This window comes from Rhipicephalus microplus, chromosome 4 (genome assembly GCF_043290135.1).
Source record: "Rhipicephalus microplus isolate Deutch F79 chromosome 4, USDA_Rmic, whole genome shotgun sequence".
Classification (NCBI taxonomy): domain Eukaryota; kingdom Metazoa; phylum Arthropoda; class Arachnida; order Ixodida; family Ixodidae; genus Rhipicephalus; species Rhipicephalus microplus.
The window spans coordinates 49001568-49024163 of NC_134703.1; the positions used below are offsets into that span (position 1 = coordinate 49001568).

The 22596-nt window shown below is 44.9% G+C and overlaps 1 protein-coding gene across 1 annotated transcript in view; it reads right to left on the minus strand.

The window, feature by feature from the left end:
* LOC119172646 (aminopeptidase N) overlaps positions 1-22596 on the minus strand; it is a 28363-nt gene extending 5767 nt beyond the window's left edge. The window contains exons 1-16 of the mRNA XM_037423800.2: positions 21281-22596; positions 13919-14074; positions 13563-13665; positions 12994-13114; positions 12470-12621; positions 11391-11504; positions 10756-10890; positions 7589-7654; positions 6631-6696; positions 5936-6096; positions 4712-4803; positions 3527-3657; positions 3210-3265; positions 2348-2495; positions 1531-1607; positions 143-256 (exon numbers count right to left, since the gene is read on the minus strand). Of these exons, the coding sequence (XP_037279697.2) occupies positions 143-256; positions 1531-1607; positions 2348-2495; positions 3210-3265; positions 3527-3657; positions 4712-4803; positions 5936-6096; positions 6631-6696; positions 7589-7654; positions 10756-10890; positions 11391-11504; positions 12470-12621; positions 12994-13114; positions 13563-13665; positions 13919-14074; positions 21281-22365 (2777 nt within the window). The 5' untranslated portion in view covers positions 22366-22596. The remainder of the gene's footprint in view (positions 1-142; positions 257-1530; positions 1608-2347; positions 2496-3209; positions 3266-3526; positions 3658-4711; positions 4804-5935; positions 6097-6630; positions 6697-7588; positions 7655-10755; positions 10891-11390; positions 11505-12469; positions 12622-12993; positions 13115-13562; positions 13666-13918; positions 14075-21280) is intronic.

Consider the following 22596-nt stretch of genomic DNA (forward strand, 5'->3'; position numbering starts at 1 on the left):
CTAAAGCTGCGCCGAAGATAACTGATTAATATCGGTTTTATGCGCGATAAGAGTAATATGATTAGAAGGCATGCCGTAGTGGGAGGTTCCAGATTAAATCCGACCACCCGGGGTGATCGCCTCATTAGAATGCACTACTCACTCATCGCCCACGGTGGTACTCTCCTTCACCTCCCGGAACATCTTCAAGGCCTTGTCGATGCACGGCTGGTAACCGTAGTAGCAAGTCAAGAAGGCCAGCTCGGACTCTAGTTCCCTGCACCAGCGAATCGCACGTGCCCCGGGCGAGCGTTCGGAAAAACCGCAACATGAAGTTTACATTACAAAGCTCACTTTTTACTTTGGTGTAACCGGGTTTCAACCGCAATTAACTGTGACAAGCGACAAACATGCGGCGCAGGCCACGCCACAATACTTCGAAGTTTTCTTGATTGTTTTCTACTATTCTGACAGGACTACGCGCACGACACAAGTAGTCGTGTTATGGTGTTCATGCGGGAGCTGAAGTGAGCTCCGAAAATAACGCTAAAATTTTCGATCATTCACGTATAGAAATACGCCTTCAGCCGACTATCAAATTACCGACGGCCGACGACCGATTACCGCTATTAGTGTACAGAGTGCGTGGCTTGTACTTATAAGTTTAAAATCTCGGTACAACAGTACAACCTTCTTCCTCATCATAATAACGTGACAGTGCATAAGGGGTAAAATTGCGTTCTTTCCTTGTTTCTTTACTTGTATCATCTACGGCATCGAATTTCAAGAAATGAGGGAAGCAATCCGCAAAAGAGAGACATTTCACGAATCTCGCTGTGATGTTCCTTCAATATATGGCTGTCTACCCCGGTGGCACGACTGACTGACCGCATGATTGTCATTGAATCAATGAGCGCATTATAAGCCAGTCAGTTGTGCATCGGCAGATTAACTGCTATGTTGACGAGCGTTAAGCATTCGAAGCACAAAAGGTACCTTTTTTTTTGCAGTGGTAAAATGCTTGAATAATTTGAAGCCACGTCAAATCTCGCAAGCCAGTTTTTCGAAACCAACTAGAGGAATCATTCTCAGGCCGTTTTAGTCCTGCAGGACGAAGACCGCTTCCAATGATCTCTAGTTTACTACATCTTGTGCGAGCTGATTCTATTTTGTACCGGTGAACTTCATACTTCTCTGACTCCTCTATCTGTCACCTTCCACGACTGTGTTTTCTGACACTTGGCAAGCACTATGTTGATTTTACTGTCCACCTGTCTAGCCTAAGCGTAACGGCGCCAGCCCAAGTCCATTTCTTTTGCTCGGCGCCAACTAAAATGTCTTGAAGCAACTAGGACGTCAACTGCCAGCATACATAACTAAATGTGAACCCAACGACCCCTACAGCAGCGCTAGCTGCAATAATAATACTAAAATAAAATAGAAACTTAGAGGCTCATAATTGAACATTCAACAGCAAGCCTACGAAAGTAAATAAAAATAATATAGCACTACTAGTGACGAACATTTTAACGGGAACAGCTGCTTTCTTACGCGGACAGAAGGGACGTCTCGTTGCCATCCCACGAGATGTTTGCGAAGTTGGCGCTCAAGAGGGACGACATGTATCCCTGCGTATCGATGAACATGAATATTAGAATAGTTGTTCGACGTGCGAACCAAATTCACTGCAACATATGAAAGTTTAACGCAATAAAACAGGGCTAAACGTGAAATTCACGGATCGCAAATGTATATGGAAGGTCAACGCGATAAAAACAGGGCTAAATGTGAGATTCACGGGTCACAAATGCATTATGGGTTTAATTTTTTTTTCAGATGGTTTACCAACGAGAGCTAGCCTAGAAAGAAACACCAGAACTGACGGTCCCACGCAGACTCTTCTTCAGTACACGGTAGTACCATTTTACACGCTCTCGCAGAATGTATACTTTCATTGATCGTTATACAAAATGAATACCGTATTTCTTTGCGCATAACCCACATCTTGTATTCTTGCGCATAACCCACATCCTGTAAAGTTTTCAAAAAATGATACTGGCGTATTACTGCAAAGCTAGCTTTTTTGCATTGCAGAATAGCGCAGCTGTGAAGTCACCTTTTTTTTGTTTTGTTTTGACTTTAGCTTAAAATTATACGAATTTGTGGAGCTTATACCCAAGAAAATATGGTAATAAGGTACGTTTGTACCGGATCCTTGACAGAAGTTCAGTCTTAGCTGTGTTTCACATTTATCCACTCCACTTAATACAATAAGAATGCTAGAAAGCCCTGATTCCTCATAAATGATTTGTCATTCGTTACCGTGCGTGTATCGATCTTAAAAAAAAAGAAAAAAATGGATGCACACCTTCCACTTAGAGTATGACTCGGTTGTCTGCAGCCGGACCCCAACGTCCTTCATCTTCTCGAAAGCGGCTTTCCAAGGGATGTAGTCTTGCTCCTTCAGCAGGTACTTGGTGGCCTCGAGGGCTACTGTGTAATTCACGAGGCCGGCCCTAGAACGATCGGCACCAAAACGATTGCAAGTCATATATACGGATTCAAGAAACCAGAGGTCCACGTCTTTTTACGACACGTCGGTCTTCGAGCTTGCCAGAACCAGCTGCAACTGTACACCCACTCCATCTTCCGTCTCTAGTTTCCCGGCGTGCACCTAGCTCAAAGAGCGCTCTCCTAGAACGACGGATGCGTGCGCTGCATAACACCAGACTGGTGTGTACGATGTCGTGGTTTGCTTTATTGCGGTCGGAAACCGTACAACGCGGCTACGCGGGCTAACCGCGTTGCGTCTCTTATGCCTGGCGTCCGTACTACTCGCTCACACCTGCTGAAAAGCTATGCTGTGTCACTTATCGAACTGGCAGCAGCACTGATAATAGGTCCAAGGCTACTGCTATACTCTATCAAACGTTAGTGTTATCACACTTTACGTCGATCTAAGCGCACTGCACCCGAAAAATCCAAGTGAACGCAATACAGAGTTAACTTGAACACATCACTGTTGTTGCTGCACCTACAGCAAGAGTATTGCCTAGACGTAAATGCGGCAGGGTGGTGGAAAAATGTCAAACAGTCTTGCAACAAGGTGAAGTGATTTTCAATGTTGTTTTGTTGTTAGAATGTTTTGAAGTACACAAGCTCAGGACGCTTGTAGAATGGTGCGAAATTTACCACACCAAAATTAAAAAATGAGAGAGAGAGCTACTTACTTCGCCAAGTCGAACAAATCGTTCTGAATCTGAGCGCGATTGAGTGGGTGGATGTACTGAAAAAAAAAAGAAAATAATCAAGTGCTGACGTCTGTAAACACACGTAAAAAAACTTAACCCATGTTTTTATCGGGTCTTTCGCTCTCTCTTGAAATAAGAACTTGCGTTTTTTCATCTAGAAGCCCCTTTTGCCTAACATGTGCCTACCAAAACGATTAAACACGTATTTAATACTAAGATTAGTCGTGAAGACGAGTGTACAACTTCTAATACAACGTAGCAAGAGGATCATTTGGTATTGAGCTTGTTGACTTTACCGTGTGGTTCCAAAGTAGCTGACGAATGATCAGGTCCCAGTTGTGAACGTCGTAGTTCACTTTGTAGTAGCCCGAGAACTTGCTGTTTATAAGTACCCAGTGATGGGGGCCAGGTAAGTTTTCTAGTTGGCCTGAAAAAAAAATGTAGACGTGTGAGTGCCACTTACTGGCCATTACTATACAGTCGTCGACTACAGTACGCCTATTACAAAAACATAAGGCAGTGGTATTTCGGGCAGAGGTCACTTGCTTGGAACCAATCGCAGTTTCAATACGAAAAGCTCGACATACCTTGAAAGCTATGCAGCGTTTTTCTGGAAGCCCAACAAGCTTCACACGACGAAGTGCTTAGTCTGTGCTCGCATATGAGCCTACGTTTGGAGGTGCTCTGCGAGCATTACACAAATTTATGGCCTTACAACATGCATCTACAACGCGTAAACCTTAATCTTATATAGAATGGAACCAGTGATTGCTAAAATAAGTACTTTTCTATAAAAAAACTACTTCTGAAACACTTGCAGAAGTTTCGTTTTTTGTTTTTTTAACTTCACGAGTGTGGCGACCAGTGGTCAGGAATTGATATTCATAGGACATCCCGCGAAAAATATCCGACATTGTCAATGCGATGTGCATCCCATTGCACACCTGAATTAGGGAAATGACGTTGGGACGAAATTTGATATCTAATAGACAATGTTTTGTCACAGGACTACAGTTTATCATAAATTGAATACCAACAGAACCCCATAGCGTTCTGCATGGAATACATCAGAAGTGCACAACAAGGCGACGAGTAACGCCGTTGTACAATATGCCACTGTGCCGTTGTAGCCGACCATATACGAAGTCCCGCTCTACTTACCCCATGAAAATGGTATGCCCTAAGCCCTGGTTAGCTTCAACTTCGATGTATAAATGTGTTCCACATGATAGCCATCAAAAATAACCTAAATCCCCTTTAATAAAGCAGACTAACTGAGAAATTGGTCCAGTGCAAATCATGTCAGTAATTAGAAAAAAGTTAGCTGAAGAAGTGCTCCTGCCTCAAACAAATTCTTCGCATAAATTAAATCAGAAATGTACACAGCCAAGCATAGGACACAACAATCGCTGTTAAACTAACTAGTATGTCAAGGATTTCGCATCTACCTTAATTGTCGAACGGTTGCGTATTATACCCACCTTCCTTGTCATACAGCCAAATGGTTGGCATCGTGTTGTCAAACAACCGCTGTTCAGAAGACACAAAGGTGATTGGAATCGGCCATGTGAACCTGCAATAGACATATTTCAATGAGTGTCAAAGGCATGTCAGGCGAAGATACGCAATGTACAATGCGTTTTTCTTGTATTGTTAAAAACATTGTACGATCACAGCAAGCAAGTTTCCGGCATCACAATCGTCCTGGTGCTCCGTACAAAGTTTATGTGCAATAATATCTCATTATGTCCCACACGACTGGCACAAAATTTGTATTCAATGTTTCAATAGGAAACGGCACTAATGACGCAGCCAGAGGTTTGGGCCAGGATTTCGACAGATAAAAAAATTGACGCGGTGGATTCGTTCACTGTTTACAATGTGCTTATATACCTTTCAGCACCCATACAGAGTTGATGGACAACGGAACATGCAGAACCAACGAGAGAGTGATTCTAAAAAATTTAATCCGACTGAATTCAACAAAAGTTAGTGAAGTCAGAGTAAACGTTTTTGAATTATGAACTCATACGACATTTGGAACATTTTTGCGACTACCTAATGTTACAACATATATTAACGTGAAAGCTTTGCATGCCTCACAAAAGGCGGAAATTGACCATTGGCGTCGTAAACACAAATGATGCAAAAAGGCATCCCGTGACATCACATGGCGTCATGGCGACAAGAGTGATGATAAAAAACTGTGACGTCATCTCATCATGGCGTCATTATTACGGTACGCGATAACGTCATCGCACGGCATCATCGCCTCATCAAAGATGGGCTGATCACGGAGGCAGTCCAAAAATAAGTGCAGAAAGCTTGCGATTCCTCCTATCTTGGAGGCAAGCCCCGCCGCAGTGGTCTAGTGGCTAAGCTACTCGGCTGCTGACTCGCAGGTCGCGGAATCAAATCCCTGCTGCAGCGGCTGCATTTCTGATGGAGGCGGAAATGCTGTAGGCCCGTGTGCTCAGATTTGGGTGCACGTTAAAGAACTCCATGTGGTCGAAATTTTCGGAGCCCTCCACTACAGCGTCTATCCTATTCATACGGTGGTTTTGGGACATGAAACCCCACATATCAATCAATCTTAGAGGCAATGCCAAACCCCGTTAGGTTGCAGAAAGCCTTCGGAGAGGGAGGAGAACGAACACGCCGACTGACAAAAAAGTATTGACTTCGCAAAATGCCTAAATTCTCACCTCGACTCACGTTCCTCCGGTTCGAGAGCAAACTTGCTCTGAACAAGCGTGGCTGCGTTTTCATCGTAGACGCGATTAACCATGAGCATTGGGAATCCTGGCTGTGTCACCCACGGCTCCATCACGTTCGCCACCTTCAGGGGACGCTTCTTCGGCATCGCCTGCCAATGTGTAGCGAGCGAGCAAGGTATAAATTCATGCGCAAAGCGTTTGACGCAAAACCATAAACATAAGCACGCCCAGCACGTTAGTCGCGCACAGCTATTGTCTAATGTAAGAAGACACAAGCCTATGATTCCTCTCACACAGGTGCTCTAGCGCATGTGTTAAACAAAATATTGGTTCACATCGTACGATACATGGCATGCCTCACGGACATAAAGGTTCATAAAACATGAAAGTTCGCATATTGCAGCAGGCCACGATGCTGTCAAACTGCGTTTCGCTGTTTAACGTGTTCTGTACCCGCGAAGAGTTACCTTACTTCTTCATAATGCTCTATTTGTATATTCTAGTCCTAAAATTATGAACAGTAGAATGTAAACATCGTTTTGTAGTGATAACAAAAACAACACTTGGGCATTTGAGAACTATACGACTTTCAATTTAATTCAATTTGTTTCTGGTCCTCTTGAATTCGCATTCGATTCGGTAAACGAAGGTTCTATCAACAAACATCCTTTAAGAAAACTTACCTCTGTAAATGCCTCCCACACGAATGCGGAGGTCACGTTGCCGAACATTCTTTTGTCGAGGACTTTCTGGAATGTGATGATAGGCGAAACTGAAAGTAAGGAACTGCACAAGCAATGGTGAAAAAATGACACAGTTTGCTTGCAACTTGCCAAACTTTTTTTTCTTTTCTTTTACCTTATTCTTGATTTGTTTGTGAATATAAAATAACGATTACAGAGAAGTTTTTTCTCTTTTTTTTGCGAAGGGTTTGAAAAAGACAAGATGGCGAGGTATATACACATTATTCATATGCTTAGAGCGTCTGAAATATATACCGTACACGCACAGTACTAATTTGGACTACATTTATGAAATTTCTATTAATTATCATTTCACATAGATGCCCTTCTGTTCAAATCCTTCTCAAAGTTTGCATAACTTGTCATGCTTAAATTTAACTCACGTATTCCGTGTTTATTTTTCACGTGTCCCAATTTCCTTTCTTTTCATAGAGTGTCTCATTTGGCATCTGTAAGGTGTTTATCAAGTTCTAAGGCGGTGTTCACTTAGACAGAGTCGACACTGTGTAAATTAACTAAATAATTATTTACTATTTTATATAAACACTTAATCTGCTGTAGACATGCGCCACTATGTATGTATTCTGAGCTTATGCGTTTTATTTAAGCTACTACAAAATCTAAGCACTAATCAACACAGTGTAGGCATGCTGTGTTCAGTCAAATCGATTTGGGAGAGATGCAATCAAGTAACGTCAGCTACAGACAAGTCAATGTACATGCATCGGCCAAATCCGACAAGGTACTGAGCTTGCTTACATATTCCGAGCTCTCAGCATACCACTATCAACTGACTAATGCGTAAGAGAATTGTAATCAACGGATAATCATTAAAGCTGTATTTTTGCTGCTAAAATTACCGACGTTTGACAGCGCATTACACATAAAAAAAGCTTACGTATACGCCCATCTTGAAGTGCTCTTCTCCCACAGCCATATCGAGCATGCGCAGAAGGGCTACGGCCTAAAGGAAAGAAACGAAGTATGATTAAGAGAAACTAGCGTCAAAACAAACGCTTTATGGCTGAGCCAAAGTTATAATGCCTTAACCTGACGCACGTAAGGGTTGTTCATAAAAACAGGCACAAAGAACGCTACGTTCCTGGTATACGTGGCTTTGGTCGATATGTGGGGTTTAAAGTCCCCGAACCACAATATGATTATGAGAGACGCCGTAGTGGAGGGCGCCGAAAATTTCGACCATCTGGGTTTCTTTAACGTGCACCTAAATTTGAGTACACAGGCATACAGCATTTTTGCCTCCATCGAAAATGCAGCCACGATCGAAGCCGGGATTCGATCCCGCGACCTGCGGGTCACTAGCCGAGTACCTTAGCCACTAGAGCACCGCGGCGGGGCAGTATACGTGGGTGGCGTTCCAAACAAACGAATGTGGTCAGAGGTCAGGCTACCAGTTGTGTGCTGGTAAACAAAAGCTTTCCTAACGCTATTCAACAAATACCTTCGATCACATTAGGCTAGTATCCTGCGCATCAGCATCGTGCACTGCCCCGCTGTGGTGTTCTAGTGGCTAAGGTACTGGGCTGCTGTCCCGCAGGTCGCGGGATTGAATTTCTGATGGAGGCGGAAATGTTGTAGGCCCGTGTGCTTAGATTTGGGCGCACGTTCAAGAACCCCTGGTGGTCGAAATTTCCGGAGCCCTCCACTACGGCGTCTCTTACAGTCATATGGTGGTTTTGGGACGCTAAACCCTACATATCAATCAATCATAAGCATGCACTATTTCCGACGAAAGCGTAAATCTATATAGTCGCCGTGCCTTTAACATTGACCCCTCAACTTCCTAAGGCGCAACTTCAAGCAAGCTGCTCCTAAGTTAAAAAAAAATTCTTTACTTTTCAAATGTTCGCACTATATTAGAATGGATGTTCCGCTTGGGACCCCGGTAAAAAGACATGTATTGGCGTATTAGAGCGCATCCAAAAGCGTGCAGCACGATTTGTATCATCAAACTACGATTTCAGAAAAAGCTCTTCCGATATACGGGAGAATCTTGGATGACCGTCTTTGCAGGAGAGGCGGAAGTACATGCGCCTGAAACTGTTCCACAAAATTTTTATAGGTGCAACAGGCTTAAGGAAAGAAACCTACATACTTTATCCTACCTATAGATCTGCCTGCGTAGACCATTCCCTGAAGGTTAGGGAATATAGGATTCGGATGAACCTATATAAACATCCTTTTTTTTCCGAGGAGAGTCCATGACTGGAATAGTCTCCCGAATGAAGTTGTACTGTCATTGCCGACTTCCTTTGATGAAGCCCTCGCAGAATGTTTGTTTAACTAGGTTTTACATGACATATGTGAGATATTTTGAGCTTTAGCTCACCATTTACAGCCTCTCCCTATAGTTGTGTTTTCTACTGTCTTTCTTATGAGGTTATGTATCTATAAAGTTAATTTATGTTTAAAAGTTTTACTTTAATATTATGTTTTGTTGCTTTTTCGTATTGTACAACCTGTATCAACCTCTTAGTAACGTGATGTTTAGTCTTTTTATAGTGTTATTTATGTGTAGAGTGTTGATGTTATCTTTATTCCTACATAATGTTTGTTGCTTTTCATGTTGTATATACTACCTGTATCTTTTCCTGTTTGTTTCCCCTCTACAATAATGCCCAGTTGGGCACTGTAGGTATCTGAATAAATAAATAAATAAATCAATACAGCAGACAATCGACATTTAAAAGGTGACGGCGAAATATGGAGCGATAGAGGCGTTGCACAAAGGCAACTGATATCTCGGTGTTAGTGCACGGACACGGTGATAAGGTAAGCACTGGATGTTGTATTAATGGTATCAGCGCATCGCATGCAGGTTTTTAAAGCGAGAGCTGTTCGAGACCTAAACAAGGGTGTCGTAGTTGTCCGTCACCGACGCCGGTATCCGTAACGGATATCGCACGAAATAAGGGGGGAAAATATCCAGGATAGAACGGGGTTCGAACCTGGGTCCCGTACATGCCAGACCCTGCATTTTATCACTGAGCCACGCCATTTTTCATTTATTTCCGGTTGGACTTCACACACACGCACAGATTACTCAACACTACCGTGCACGAAAAGCCAATACAAGCGTTGTGTCGGGAAGCAACCACGTTAACATGCGCTATATAACATGCTAGAAGAGTAAATATAACGATCAGGCGACACAAAATGAGAACGTGCAACCACGTTACACAGTATGAACTGCATTACGAGTGGGTCGTTGAATGCTTCCGATTCATTACAAAGGGCTCAGCTATATTTCTTCATCGCCATCATCCACTGAATCAATTAACGGAGTAGTGGGTAGCTTGCCTCAAGAGAGTTTGCAACGGGTTTTATAAATCGTGCTCTTCCAGCTGTCACTGTTACTGTGCTGCGCTTTCCGCGCAGTCCCCCGACCCCCCTTTTTTTTCAGCTATTCGGGGATAGGGGCCATTAACATTCCAGCGATATATTTATGAATTTGAATAAGCTTAGCCGCCATAGAAGAATACTGACTTGGTGTCATCGAAGCCACCATGTCGGAGCACCCGTACGCTATAAGAACTTGCGTTCATGACGTCACGAGGCGTATAACCTTGATTTGCGCATATGTCGAATAGCGTACCGTCATCTGCTGTCCCGTGACAGATATTCAAGCCAACGATTATGCAAAAGTACGTTTTTTAGCACGGTAAACGACAAAGTAGGCCTGACTCATACGATCTCTGTAGTTTAGTTCCCCGAAAGAAGGCCTCCCTCTGTGTTCAAGGTTATGTAATTGATTTCCAGGTGAACGCGGATGTTTTACATTAAACGTGCCGTCAAGGTATATCTGTGGAAAAATATTAAGATAACCGAGCTCCCGCCTACTGCTGACGTACGATACCATATCACCATTTGGTATCATAAAATCATTCTGATTGAACATGAATCGTTCGGTCAAAGCCTCGTGTTAAAAGACCTCCCTGGATAAATTAAATAAATGTTACTTCGAAACCACACGTAACCATACGCTGCAGGCAGAGCTCTGCTAGGACTACAAAAAAAAAATCAACGCAGTAAGCAAAAACACACCTTCTGAGTGCTGAATACATTGAATGACTGATAGATCCTGTACTGGGTGTCCACGTTTGTAACCACCGCCGGGGCGTACTTCATGATGTCGTGCTTCATGACGGGAACGATCTCGTTGACGAGCATGAGGTCGTACTGAAGGACAGTAAGTGAAGAAAAGGAATATGTTAACGACCAAACCAAACTAGATGTAAGCACACATGTCTACATGTATCATAAGCTTGGGGTTATTGTTCTAGACACAACACACAGGCATGTCTCTCTATCTTGTCCTCTAAGGCAACTTGCAGTTGCATTCTGTTAATGTTCTATAAGCAAAATCTCATGTCTTGAATATTTTCAAGCCAAGTGCCATTGTATAAATGTCAGGCTATGGAGAAGAGTTCCATTTTTTAAGCATATTTAGTTTGCACAAATTTACGTCTCTCACTTTTGCTCAAGAATTACTATACTAAGTACATAATTTAGTTTCACTTGCATTGAAACACCAGAGCATAAGTCAATTTCGAAAGATGCGAATCAATCACATAAAAAATTCCGAGAACAAACAACATGACAAGTCAGGTAAACGAAAGTATATAAGTGTCTAAACGGCCCGCCACAGTCAACTACCAACACAGGGGTAAGGCCACTACCGATTTGGCAGTCTGGTCGAAGTACTCGAGACAGCGGTACTGGAAGTACGTTGCGAATCCATCCATCAGCCAAACGTCGTCCCACCACTCTGGAGAAACCAGGTTCCCAAACCACTGTGAAAAATACGAAAAATTATAAATAAAAATGAAATAAACAGAAAAAGGTGCTAAAGCATATATTTTGTTAAAGAAAGGTGGTGGCTCCTTTAAAGACAGACTCCTTTCGCCAAGGTTTCATCTGCATTATGCGCATTTGGTGAGCTATCTGTGGGTATGTATTCTCAGTTACTCATCGCAGCTTTCACACTAAACCTACGTAATTTCCGGAGCATAAGTTCGAATAAACCAAAGAAAATGCAACGAACATTACAACGTACAAAAACAAATAGGTGACAATAGATAAATTAAGCTGAGTCCACGTCCATAATGAATCCACGTCATGTACATGATGACGTACACTTCAAGAATGATCACGACAGTCGCTGTGCGAAATTTCATCGGAGTGTCTCCAAACGCAATAAGCCCCATGTTACAGTATTGCACCGTGCATTAGCATGTAGGCACGCGCGAGCGCATTCATGTTCATGCCTTTACACAAAAGGTAGTAAATGACGTTACGATGCGGTTCACTACCTACACTTTAGTCATCTGCGTACTTCGCGTACTCTCACGCAACAGCTCACTATTAGAAATATAGTCAAACACACTTATAACGATGCTGCTCTTAACAATATATCGGTTATAATAACAATGACAAGGCGCATACACCATGAAGCTTTGTAATCGTTTTAAGGTGAAATAAGCTACTATGTCACACTTGCGGTTATAGCAATGAATTATGCCTGCCCCAATGGCTACCACTCGCGGACGTAACTAAGCTTAGCCTTCTCGGTATGGCCAGCCTTCTCGGTATTGCCATAGCCTTCTCGATATTGCCAGCTACGAGAGCCCCCTCAAATTTCCTCCCGTAACAGTACGTTGCACCGCACATCATTTCGGCATTGCGGCAAAGCTGAGTGATGACTGGTATTAGTGGATTTCGTTGTTTGCCAATAGCTTTGAAGCCACAAGTGTCTCACCTCGTGGGAGAAGGCGTGACAGAGGGAGAGCATGACAGTCTGCCTCTTGGATATCGACGAGTCCTCGGCATCGTAGAATGCGATCGACTCGGGCAAGTACAGGAGACCCATGTTCTGAATGTCACTGATGTAATGCTCCATGGCGATAATGTCTATGAATGAAGAGAGAGAGAAATGAGCTCAAACACCCTAATTACACAAAGCAATAGATAATACGTTAGCAGGTCTAGGAGGTAAATGTTCGGTTAAGAGGTACAAATGATTGCCTGAGCCTCATCAGAATGTAGAAACCGGCTCAGTTTTGTGCAGAATCATTTCTTGATGAAAAAGAAAGTTGAAGTCACGGAGCAGAATGTCAGAATGCCAAGAAATAGATACAGCATGGTAAAAGATTTTCCGACAAAGTTTCAATCAGCACACTAAAAAAGGGGAGAAAGAGGGTGCTTGAAGTCTGTAGTACAAACGTCGCGTAATCGCATGGCTTGAACTTCACATTGAAACAGCAGGCGGGTAACTCCACTCACCAGTCTTTGGTAGTTGATATGGTGACGCGAAGTATTCTTCGTAGAACTGCAGAATCTGCGGGCCCATCGTAAGTAGGAAGTCGACGTCCTTGGCAGCACCAGGGCGCGCCCAAAGCTTCATCTGAGAAGTAATACCACAGAAAAAAGAACAATGTAATCGACTACAGACTGGTGTCGTTTAGCGCGTAAGATGCTAACGCTAGTATAGGTGAGAAGAGAGAGTAAATTCCTTCCGAGAACAGCATCGCCTATTTTACTAAAGGCGAGCATCTGAAATAATTCTGATGTATAAGGCTAACTTTTCTTTAAGTTCTGAGCTGATCATATACCGAAGCTGTATACAGTGAGTCATATAAAAGAACAGGCGCCTTCAACCTGGAATCACCGCGAGCATTAAGTAGGTGATGCTGCGTAATCTTACTTAGAGTTCTCATGGTTTTGTGTATGTTTACCATCAGAAATGCTCCCTTTAGATACGCAGACAAGATAAGTCTGTGCTAAAGGAAACTTACAAAAGAGCATTAACAGCATTGCCTCGCAAACAGAAATCCTCATAACAGAATACATACCGTGCTGTTTCCGTAAGACACGAAGTCGGATATGAAGAATCCGGTAGCGAACGTTGACATGGGAAAAGACGTGCCGAACACATCTGCTTGCGTGTCGTTGCGCCTGAAGAGCAGAATAATTTATAGTCTTACTAAACTTTATAGTCTAACTAAACTTGTGACTATTCAGCTCGTGATAATAGAACAATCTGAAATAGAACAATCTGAAACGCAGTACACAAATAGAACAATCTGAAATAGAACAGTCTGAAACGCAGTACACTGTTCCTGCCGTCCTTTTTGTAGCACACGAGGAGAGAGAGAGGGAGCAATCGGGAAAGTTGTAGTTCACTAGCTACAACGGAGAACTAACTCACTTTTTATACGTTGCTGAGAGGGGCATGTTAGAGAGCGTGTGAAGGTTGTTGGGTCGAATGACTTCAATAAGGAAGGGAGCCTTGATTCCAGGCTCGTCAAAGCATGGGAAGGTGCGCCTGGCTTCGGTGGGCAGGAAGTTGGCGCCATAGACCCATCTGTCGAAAGAAAAAATGAACAATGAAAAAAAAACGTACCCACGATGTCCAAGAATCTGCCAAATCGTTCAAACATTACTGCATATTACGAGTATTATTCTTGAATTAATCACAAGCGCGAATAAAAAAATTAATGCGGAGAACTTCCAGTATACTATGTTTCATGCACTCATACCATTTTATGCTGTCTTTCTCGAGACGCGCCCTTTTACAGGGTTCAAGCTACCGCTCTTGACGCTGGTGACAAGTCGAGCATAAACGCATCTTTAGCGATAAGAAAAATTTGTCAGACGAAAAAGTAATTTGTGATCTGTGAGTGCGACATGAACAAATCACCTTCCCCATCACCCATGACAAGGTCATTGTTCTTTAAAGGGACACCGTACCACACCAAGTTCAGACTACAGAACGGTTTCTTTATCGCATTTACTGCCCTTTCTACGTGCACAACATAAGTAGTAAGCCTCGCAGGTCACGGGATCAAATCCCGGCTGCGATGGCTGCATTTCCGGTGGAGGCGGAAATGCTGTAGGCCCGTGTGCTCAGATTTGGGTGCACGTTAAAGAACCCCAGGTGGTCGAAATTTCCAAAGTCCTCCACTACAGCGTCTCTCATAATCATAGCGAGGTTTTCGAACGTTAAAACTCACATATAAATTAACATAAGTAGTAATCGTTGAACCTATAAGCATTTCGCGTTTTTCGTCTATCTCTGCTTGCACAGTCAAAAACGCACAAAGCACAGTGTAATCGGTTGAAAGAGTCATGGCGATCTATCGAGTGGTGATCTAGTCATACAGCAGAGGCGCTGGCAGAATTTTTTTCCTGAGAGGGAGGGCACCTCCTTGATCTGAAAAATAGGCGGGGGGGGGGAATAGTCATTTTGTGCCCTGTATGCCATGACGAAAAAAATTATGGCAGGTTGGGTGCTCCTTGGGGAGGTGCCACAGACGCTGCACCAAGCGCGCCGACACTGTGATTTCGGACGGATAAACAAACCTCAATGTTCGGTTTCTTTCCTGTGGAGCTATTCGCGAGGTGTCCATTTATGGGGCATGGCTACTTCAGAGGAGTGCGTTCAGTTACTCGAAAAAGCGTCGAGCTGAGACGTCACGATACTCTTGACAACGTCGACGCACCGAACCAGTCAGCACACTCCTAGCATAAAAAGAGCGAAAGCGGACGAGACGAGCAGTAACAAGACTCTTAAACAAACTTAAACAAAGTATGTACTTGCATATGAACGTGCTGCTGTGTTTGAAGAACGATGCAGGAAATGCGTACGTATCGACCTTCGAGGTGCATCTGGTGGGCAGTCCTGTTTAACCTAATTCAAATAATAACGTGAATAGAGTTCATGCACGGCCTCTGAAATGTATGTCCGAAAGTAGATTCCCTCCGAAACGCACTACGTTTTTCTTATTTGTGTCGAGAGTTGTGAAAGCTTTGTGACGTCAAAATGACGTTGCAAAAGAAAGAGCGGAATGAGGGGGCGCGCTGCGCGCCGAGCTCCAGCTAATCAGTGGAGGCCGATGTGGACAGTCCACTAAGTCGACACCGGGAGAATTGCGCCCTGATAACCAACTTATCAGCACGTAATTATTGTGAATGCCGATTCAGAAGAACACTTTATATCAGGCTCGACTGAGAGTGTACTTTTTTAACGGTTATTTAAAACGAGTCAACCCGCGACGATGTCTGGTATGAAGCTCAGTAGCAGCTACAGTCTAATAAATCCAGCGTATGCTGGCACACAGTATTTCGTAGTTCAGTTATTTTTTAAGATATGCACAACTTAATTGTTGCTCCTTCTCGGTTGACGCAATTGTTAATAATTTAATGCAATTGACAATTGCGAATTCAGATATGTTTGCCATATTCGGCAAAATAGTTCTTTCACGCATATTCCAGCAATTTGTGGAATCTCCTAGAAGTTATTTGTTATTTCAGCAGTGTTCCTGCATCTCAGCTCAGTAATGTAGCCAGGCGGTAGCACACCAGGCCCACGTCACCCCCCCCCCCCCCTCTTGCTGACGATTTTTTTTCTTGAAGTACGGGGCACAAAATGACACTTGAGTCCACTACCTACCCAAACCGTGCCCCCCCCCCCCCCGAAACAAATCTCTGCTTCATGGTTAACCATCCTTACACTGCCATGTACTCGACACGTGGTTAACTCTATGGCAACCACACAAGAAACAAATTGGCTTTGAGTTCAATCGTTATAGACAAGGAGGTATTTATTAACACTGCGGATCTTGCCTAATTAATATAATTTTAAAAAATTGGCAGATCCCATGTACGGTGAGAATCGATCATATGCGAAGCCTGAATGAGGAAGGTTGATAAGTCACTTTAGAAACAGCACAACGTTACGAGGCGGACGTAAATCATGCCTTTAATGACCTCCATGTCACGATTATTATGTTTGAACGTGCATTTACCTTCGTCGTCCATTCGCGTCACGTAAAACCAAATTTGGTAAATTTGAAGCTAGTGAAATATCTGCGAGCGCACTATGAGCGTAGCTTGTAGACATGACTTACATGACATGTACGTCACGGTTTCCACGTTAGGGTCTGTCACTTATGTTCGCTATGCAGTCAGGTCATACCATACCACTTTTGCAATATATGATGTGAAAGAAACGACCGCAAGAGAAACAAGGCCATGAAATGTAAATCATGACATTCATGACATAAATGCAAGATTTTCATCTTATGAATAATAAATTGTGCTCGTCATAAAGTCATGTTATGTCATACCGATTTCCGTATCAATGCCATTATTGAGACGGCCAGGAGAGCTAAATGTCGTAGACGGATAGATAGATAGATAGATGGATAGATAGATAGATAGATAGATAGATAGATAGAAAGATAGATAGATAGATAGATAGAAAGATAGATAGATAGATAGATAGATAGATAGATAGATAGATAGATAGATATGCGCGAATTCGCCGAAGTTCACTAAAAATAATTTGCATTTAAAATCAGAGAATATCTATGGAGTGAATGATGATGAGTGGGGCGAAGCGTCCGTCCATGCGTCCGTCCATACATCCGTCTGTAGCTCTGTTCATCCATCCGTCCATCCGGACGTACGATAGACGGATGGACAGGGGAACAGACGCACGGACGGAAGCCCGGGCGGACGGACTCACGGACGGAAGCGCGGACGGACGGACGGACGGTTGGACACACGAATGGACGAACGGACACTTCGCCCCACTCATCATGATTCAGTCCGTGGATATGCTGGGACACGGCCGGACTGTAGAAGAGGCACGCGCGCCGCACTATCCTACGGCGTGCGCTTCGTGTCTAGTTCCCACATTTCACCACCGCTAGTTCATGGCACTGTGGCCCAACTCTTGCCAGACCGGCTGTGCCCCCGCTAAAGCTTCTTGACCGCGTGCGAGTTTCCTCCTCGATTCATATCCAAGCCCGCGCGGCAAGCGTGGTCGGGTCACTGGGGGAGGGAGGGATGGAGTGAGAGAGGAAGAAAAAAAAGTGAGCGCCGTAACTGTCTGCATCATAGTGCGGCACCTCAACAGTAGTTCACGAGGGATGGGGGTGAGGAGGGATTAAAAGAGATACAGATATAGATAGGGGCTGGGACAGGGAGACCCACACACCGAAATAAGGAGAAGAGGGGAAGATGGACACGGTCGCAATAGTCCGAGGACGGGGCAGCACTCAGCGAGAGCTCTCGTCAGCGTCAGAAGAGAAGCGAGACGTTGACTGAGAAAAAGGTGGAAGGAGAGGGTAGTGGGCTGGCTCAAGCGCCTCCACTAGGCGATCGCTGCAACGAGCTGTGAACAATCTACCCTATCGTTCCCTTTTTGGGTGCGCAGGCCTTGAGAGAGTGCGCGCGTGCCACTCCTATAGTCTGGTCATGGTTGTGAAAGCCACTAACATCATCTAGTTATATTATTCTCAAGGGCATATACAGACAACGCCACCTATTGAGCAAGTCATAAACTAAAGGTGGCTACATACTACATACGGAGGAGGGAACAACCCTCGGCCCAAGGAACTTCACCTTAAAAAAAAATGCGTTTCGTCACTAGGGCGAAGCAATAAATGCGATAGCAAAAAAATAGAATATCACACGAAGAACGACAAGCAGCTCCATACTTTCAGTACGCCGCTGCAGTACAAAGAAGGACGCGCGAAAAGAACGCACAGGTACACACAGGACAAGAGGGAACTGACAACTGTCACAGTTCTACGTGTTTGTATTAGAGGAACGCGCTGCAAAACGCTATAACGCAGAAGCCGAAGCAGTTGGATTTTTCTTTTTAAATGCGAAGCATTTCTCAGCGAACTTCGGCGACTTTGAGCGTATCTATCTATCTATCTATCTATCTATCTATCTATCTATCTATCTATCTATCTATCTATCTATCTATCTATCTATCTATCTATCTATCTATCTATCTATCTATCTATCTATCTATCCGCCTACGACTTTTAGCTCTCCTGGCCGTTTTGACATTGATATTGATACCAAACTTGGTATGGCATAACATGACTGTATGAAGAACATATTTGGCTAGTCATTACATGAAAATCATGACATGAATGTAATGATTTACATTTCATGGTCCTGCAGCTCTTGCGGTGGTTTCGTTTACAAGGCATGTTGCAAAACTGGTATGGTATGCCATGATTGCATGACGAACACAAGCGACAGACCCTAACATGAAAATCGTGACATGCGTGTCATGTAACAGCATGACTACATGCCACGCTCATGATGCGCTCGCGGCCGTTTTGCTGGTGCCACATATACCAAATTTGGTATTACGGTACGTGAATGGATGACGAAGGTATGCTAGTGGTGCAAACATGATAATCATGAGATGCGTGTCGTGTAACAACATGACTGCATGCCACGCTCATGATGCACTGGCGGCCGTTTCGCTAGCTTCACTTTTACCAAATTTGGTATTACGGGGCGTGAATGGATGACGATGGTATGATACTGGTGCAAACATGATAAACATCAGATGCGTGTCATCTAACAACTTGACTACATGACACTCATGATGCGCTCGAGGCCATTTCGATATCTTCACATATACCAAATTCAGTACTACTCGACGCGAACGGACGACATAGGTGAACGACACGTCCAAACATGATAATCACGACATGCGTGTCACGTAACAACATAACTACATGCCACACTGATGATACGCTCGCGGCCGTTTCGCTAGCTTCACATGTGCCAAATTTGGTATTACATGACACCAATGGACGGCGAAGGTATGAGACTGGTGCAAACATGATAATCATGAGATGCGTGTCATGTGAGAACATGACTTCATGCCACAGTCAAGGCGCCAATATATTGCGACGTGACGCGGTGCGCGTGCTCGCCGGCGTTCATTTCGTCGCATCACACCGGCGTTGCCACGCCAGGCGCCGGTGCTGCCATATACTCGCAGGTGCGCGCGGCACTGCGTTGCTTTGACGCATGCGCGTTCCAGCGCGTCCGGCGTCCCTCCGTCACGAAAAGAGGGAGACGCAGTGTTGTCTGGGTAACGCATCGGCGCGAAATGCAGCATGTCGCATTTCGCGCCGGTTGCTGTCGGGCCGTGCCGACGGACGCTGGTCGCGCCTGGCTCACCTGGCATCAGACTATAGAGTGCTCGCGTTTTGCTAACGTAGCGTCGCTGTCTCCATCGAGCGCGCTCGTCAACGCTACATTCGAGTATATTGGCCTCTTCACGATGCACTCTCGGCCATTTTGCTAGCTCCACATGCACCAACTTTGGTGTTAGGTGACGTCAATGGATGAAGAAAGTATACGACTGCTGCAATCATCATAATCTTGACACGTGTGTAATGTAACAACATGCCAACATACCACGCTCAGAGCGTGCTTGTGGCCGTTTCGCTAGCTCCACATATACTAAATTTGGTATAACGTGACGTGAATAGATGACGAAGGTAAACGACACACCCAAACGTAATAATCATTACACGTAAGTCATATACGGCATCATTTACCTCCACCTCGTAACATCGTGCTGATTTTAAAGTGACATATCAACCTTTCTCATTCGTGCTTCGCATATCGTCGATTCCCACTGTGCGTGGGATCTGCCAATTTTTTTTCTTTTTAAACGGCAGCACAAGGATTGACCCCTTTGTTCCCTTGTTCCTTCGTGGTTAAAGTATAATAATAATTAATTGATAGAGTTCAACATTCCAAAACCCCCATATGATTATGAGAGACGCCGTAGTGGAGGGCTCCGGAAATTTCGACCAGCTGGGGTTCTTTAACGTGCACCTAAATCTAAGCACACGAGTCTCTTTCGCCGCCATCGAAAATGCAGCCGCCACAGCCGGGATTCGATCCCGCGACATGCGGGACGGCACTCGAGTGCCTTAGCCAGTAGACATCGTGGTGGGTGTGGTTAAAGTATAAGATAGTAGCAATCCTCCATCATACATACAGAGATTACCAATTGGTAACATCGCTAATAAGAGGAACAATAAATTACTATGGCAACGTGGGCAAAGGTCAGTTTTTGCAGTCGATACGTTTTACCGGTGTCCGCACTAACAAACTAAAATTTAACTTGCATGTCGCACGTAATCGTTGTATTTTCAGCGGTGCACTTCCTGGTATTTTCCTCAACCTAAAGTGACAGCAGTCGTATTGTTAAACTGCTCTAGTAATAGGAGGCCGGTTACGAATAAAGTGAGACATCTTACTGAATAGCCAACTCAGACAGAACTATAGAACACAAGTGGGACGCCATTTCAATAATTCCGAAGCTTCTCGCCATGTCGTCATTGATTTCAACAGCGTTCCTACCGGTCTAATTTATTCCCTTTTTTTAATAATGAAAGCCTGCATAATGAAACCTTGTGAAGGAAACCAAACTTATTGAGGGTTTATTGATTTTTCCGTCCCGCAGCAGTTCAAGGGCCCTATATAACTCCATCTGTGACGTAATAAGCAACAATATTTAGGCGCATAATCAAAGACACGTGGTCGCCATTTTTTTTTGGTAATAAACGACCTTTTCGGAAGAGTAACATTATGCGCCAATGGTCTTTTTTGAAGCCACAATAAAAGAAAAAATTCACTCGCGTTCCTTCAAGCTCTGTCTTCGCCCTGTTGTACGCGCCATATAAGGGGAAGAAACTACGTATAGACTAGGCGCGATGATGAAAGCTCTTACACGGGTGGGCCTTCCTCCCTCTGGTAGCGTCGCACGTTGAAGCCGTTGTCGTACATAGCCACCGTGCTGAACGAGATGTTCAGCTCGTACTTGTCTCCCGCCAGAAGGTCCTCGGCCAGGTTGATGTACAGGAACTGGGAAAAGTCGTTAGTGCGTATGCTCAGGATGTCGGGTCCGGGCGCACCCGAAGCAAAGCGCAGGGTCAGGTTGCCGCGATTGATGACCAGATTAGCCGCGTGCAGCTGTATCAACTTGGTGGGCTCCAGGGCTTCCAGCATGATGCGCACGCTGCCCTTGAAGGACATGCTCTGGTCCTGGTACTCTGGCAACAGTACGAGCTTGTAAGAGACAGGCCTAACGCTCTTCGGCAGGCGTATGTTCTCGTCGTTATGGTCGCCAGCATCACTGGGCAATGTGGGCGTGACAAAACGAAAGATTGACTCGTTGCTCGGAGCCTCGCTTTGCCTATGGACAGCCGCTTTCTTGGCGATAGCATCAACATTCCCGGCTTTTGTCGTGGGGCTTTTAGACGCCTGAGTACCGTCCTTGTCCACCACAGCGGGCGTTAACACTTCAGGTGCGTCCTGGACAGCCGCTGGCTCCGGTTCATTGGCAGCACCATTTTTCTCCGGCTCATCTTCGTGACCTTTTTCCTCGGCGATGTTTGGAGGCTTGCGGGTAGGCGACGTCGTCCGCCTTCGCTTCCTGGCCGCGGAGGCGGCTGGTGCGGCCTTGCGCACCTTGACCACGTGGTGGTCAGTGGGATTACGGGCCGGGGACTTTTTGTTGACCGCGGGTGCGTGGTAGGCCGCACGTTGCTCGTCAGCCGCTTCGTTCTGCGCGACGGTGTTGTGCGCGGGCGCGGCGTTATGACGACGAGGCGACGTCCGCTTCGCAGAACGCGCTGCACTTGCGGGCAACACCACGGCAACGACGCTTATCAGAAAGCACGCGCCGATCACGTATTTCCATTTTCGCTGACCCACGGCGTTCTTGATATTCTGCAATGCGCTTGTGGCAGTGCCGCCTGCTCTTCGGACCTTGGGCCGGCTGCCCACGACGTGCTGTACGCTCGACTCGTACATGCTAATGCGTGGTCCGCACGCGCCCTACAATGATTCGGCTGCAACGTTGATCAGCAGAAAAGAGGCTACGCGATGCCTCGAGTCGTGCTCACCAATCAGTTGCGGGGTGGTGCCCGGCACTCGTCGGCGCCGGGTCGTTCAATGTAGCAGCCTTCCAGTGCGGTTTTTCGTGGAAACCATTTGCCAGCACAAGCGCCCCACGAAGGCAGCAGAGCGCGCGGCGATCTTCAC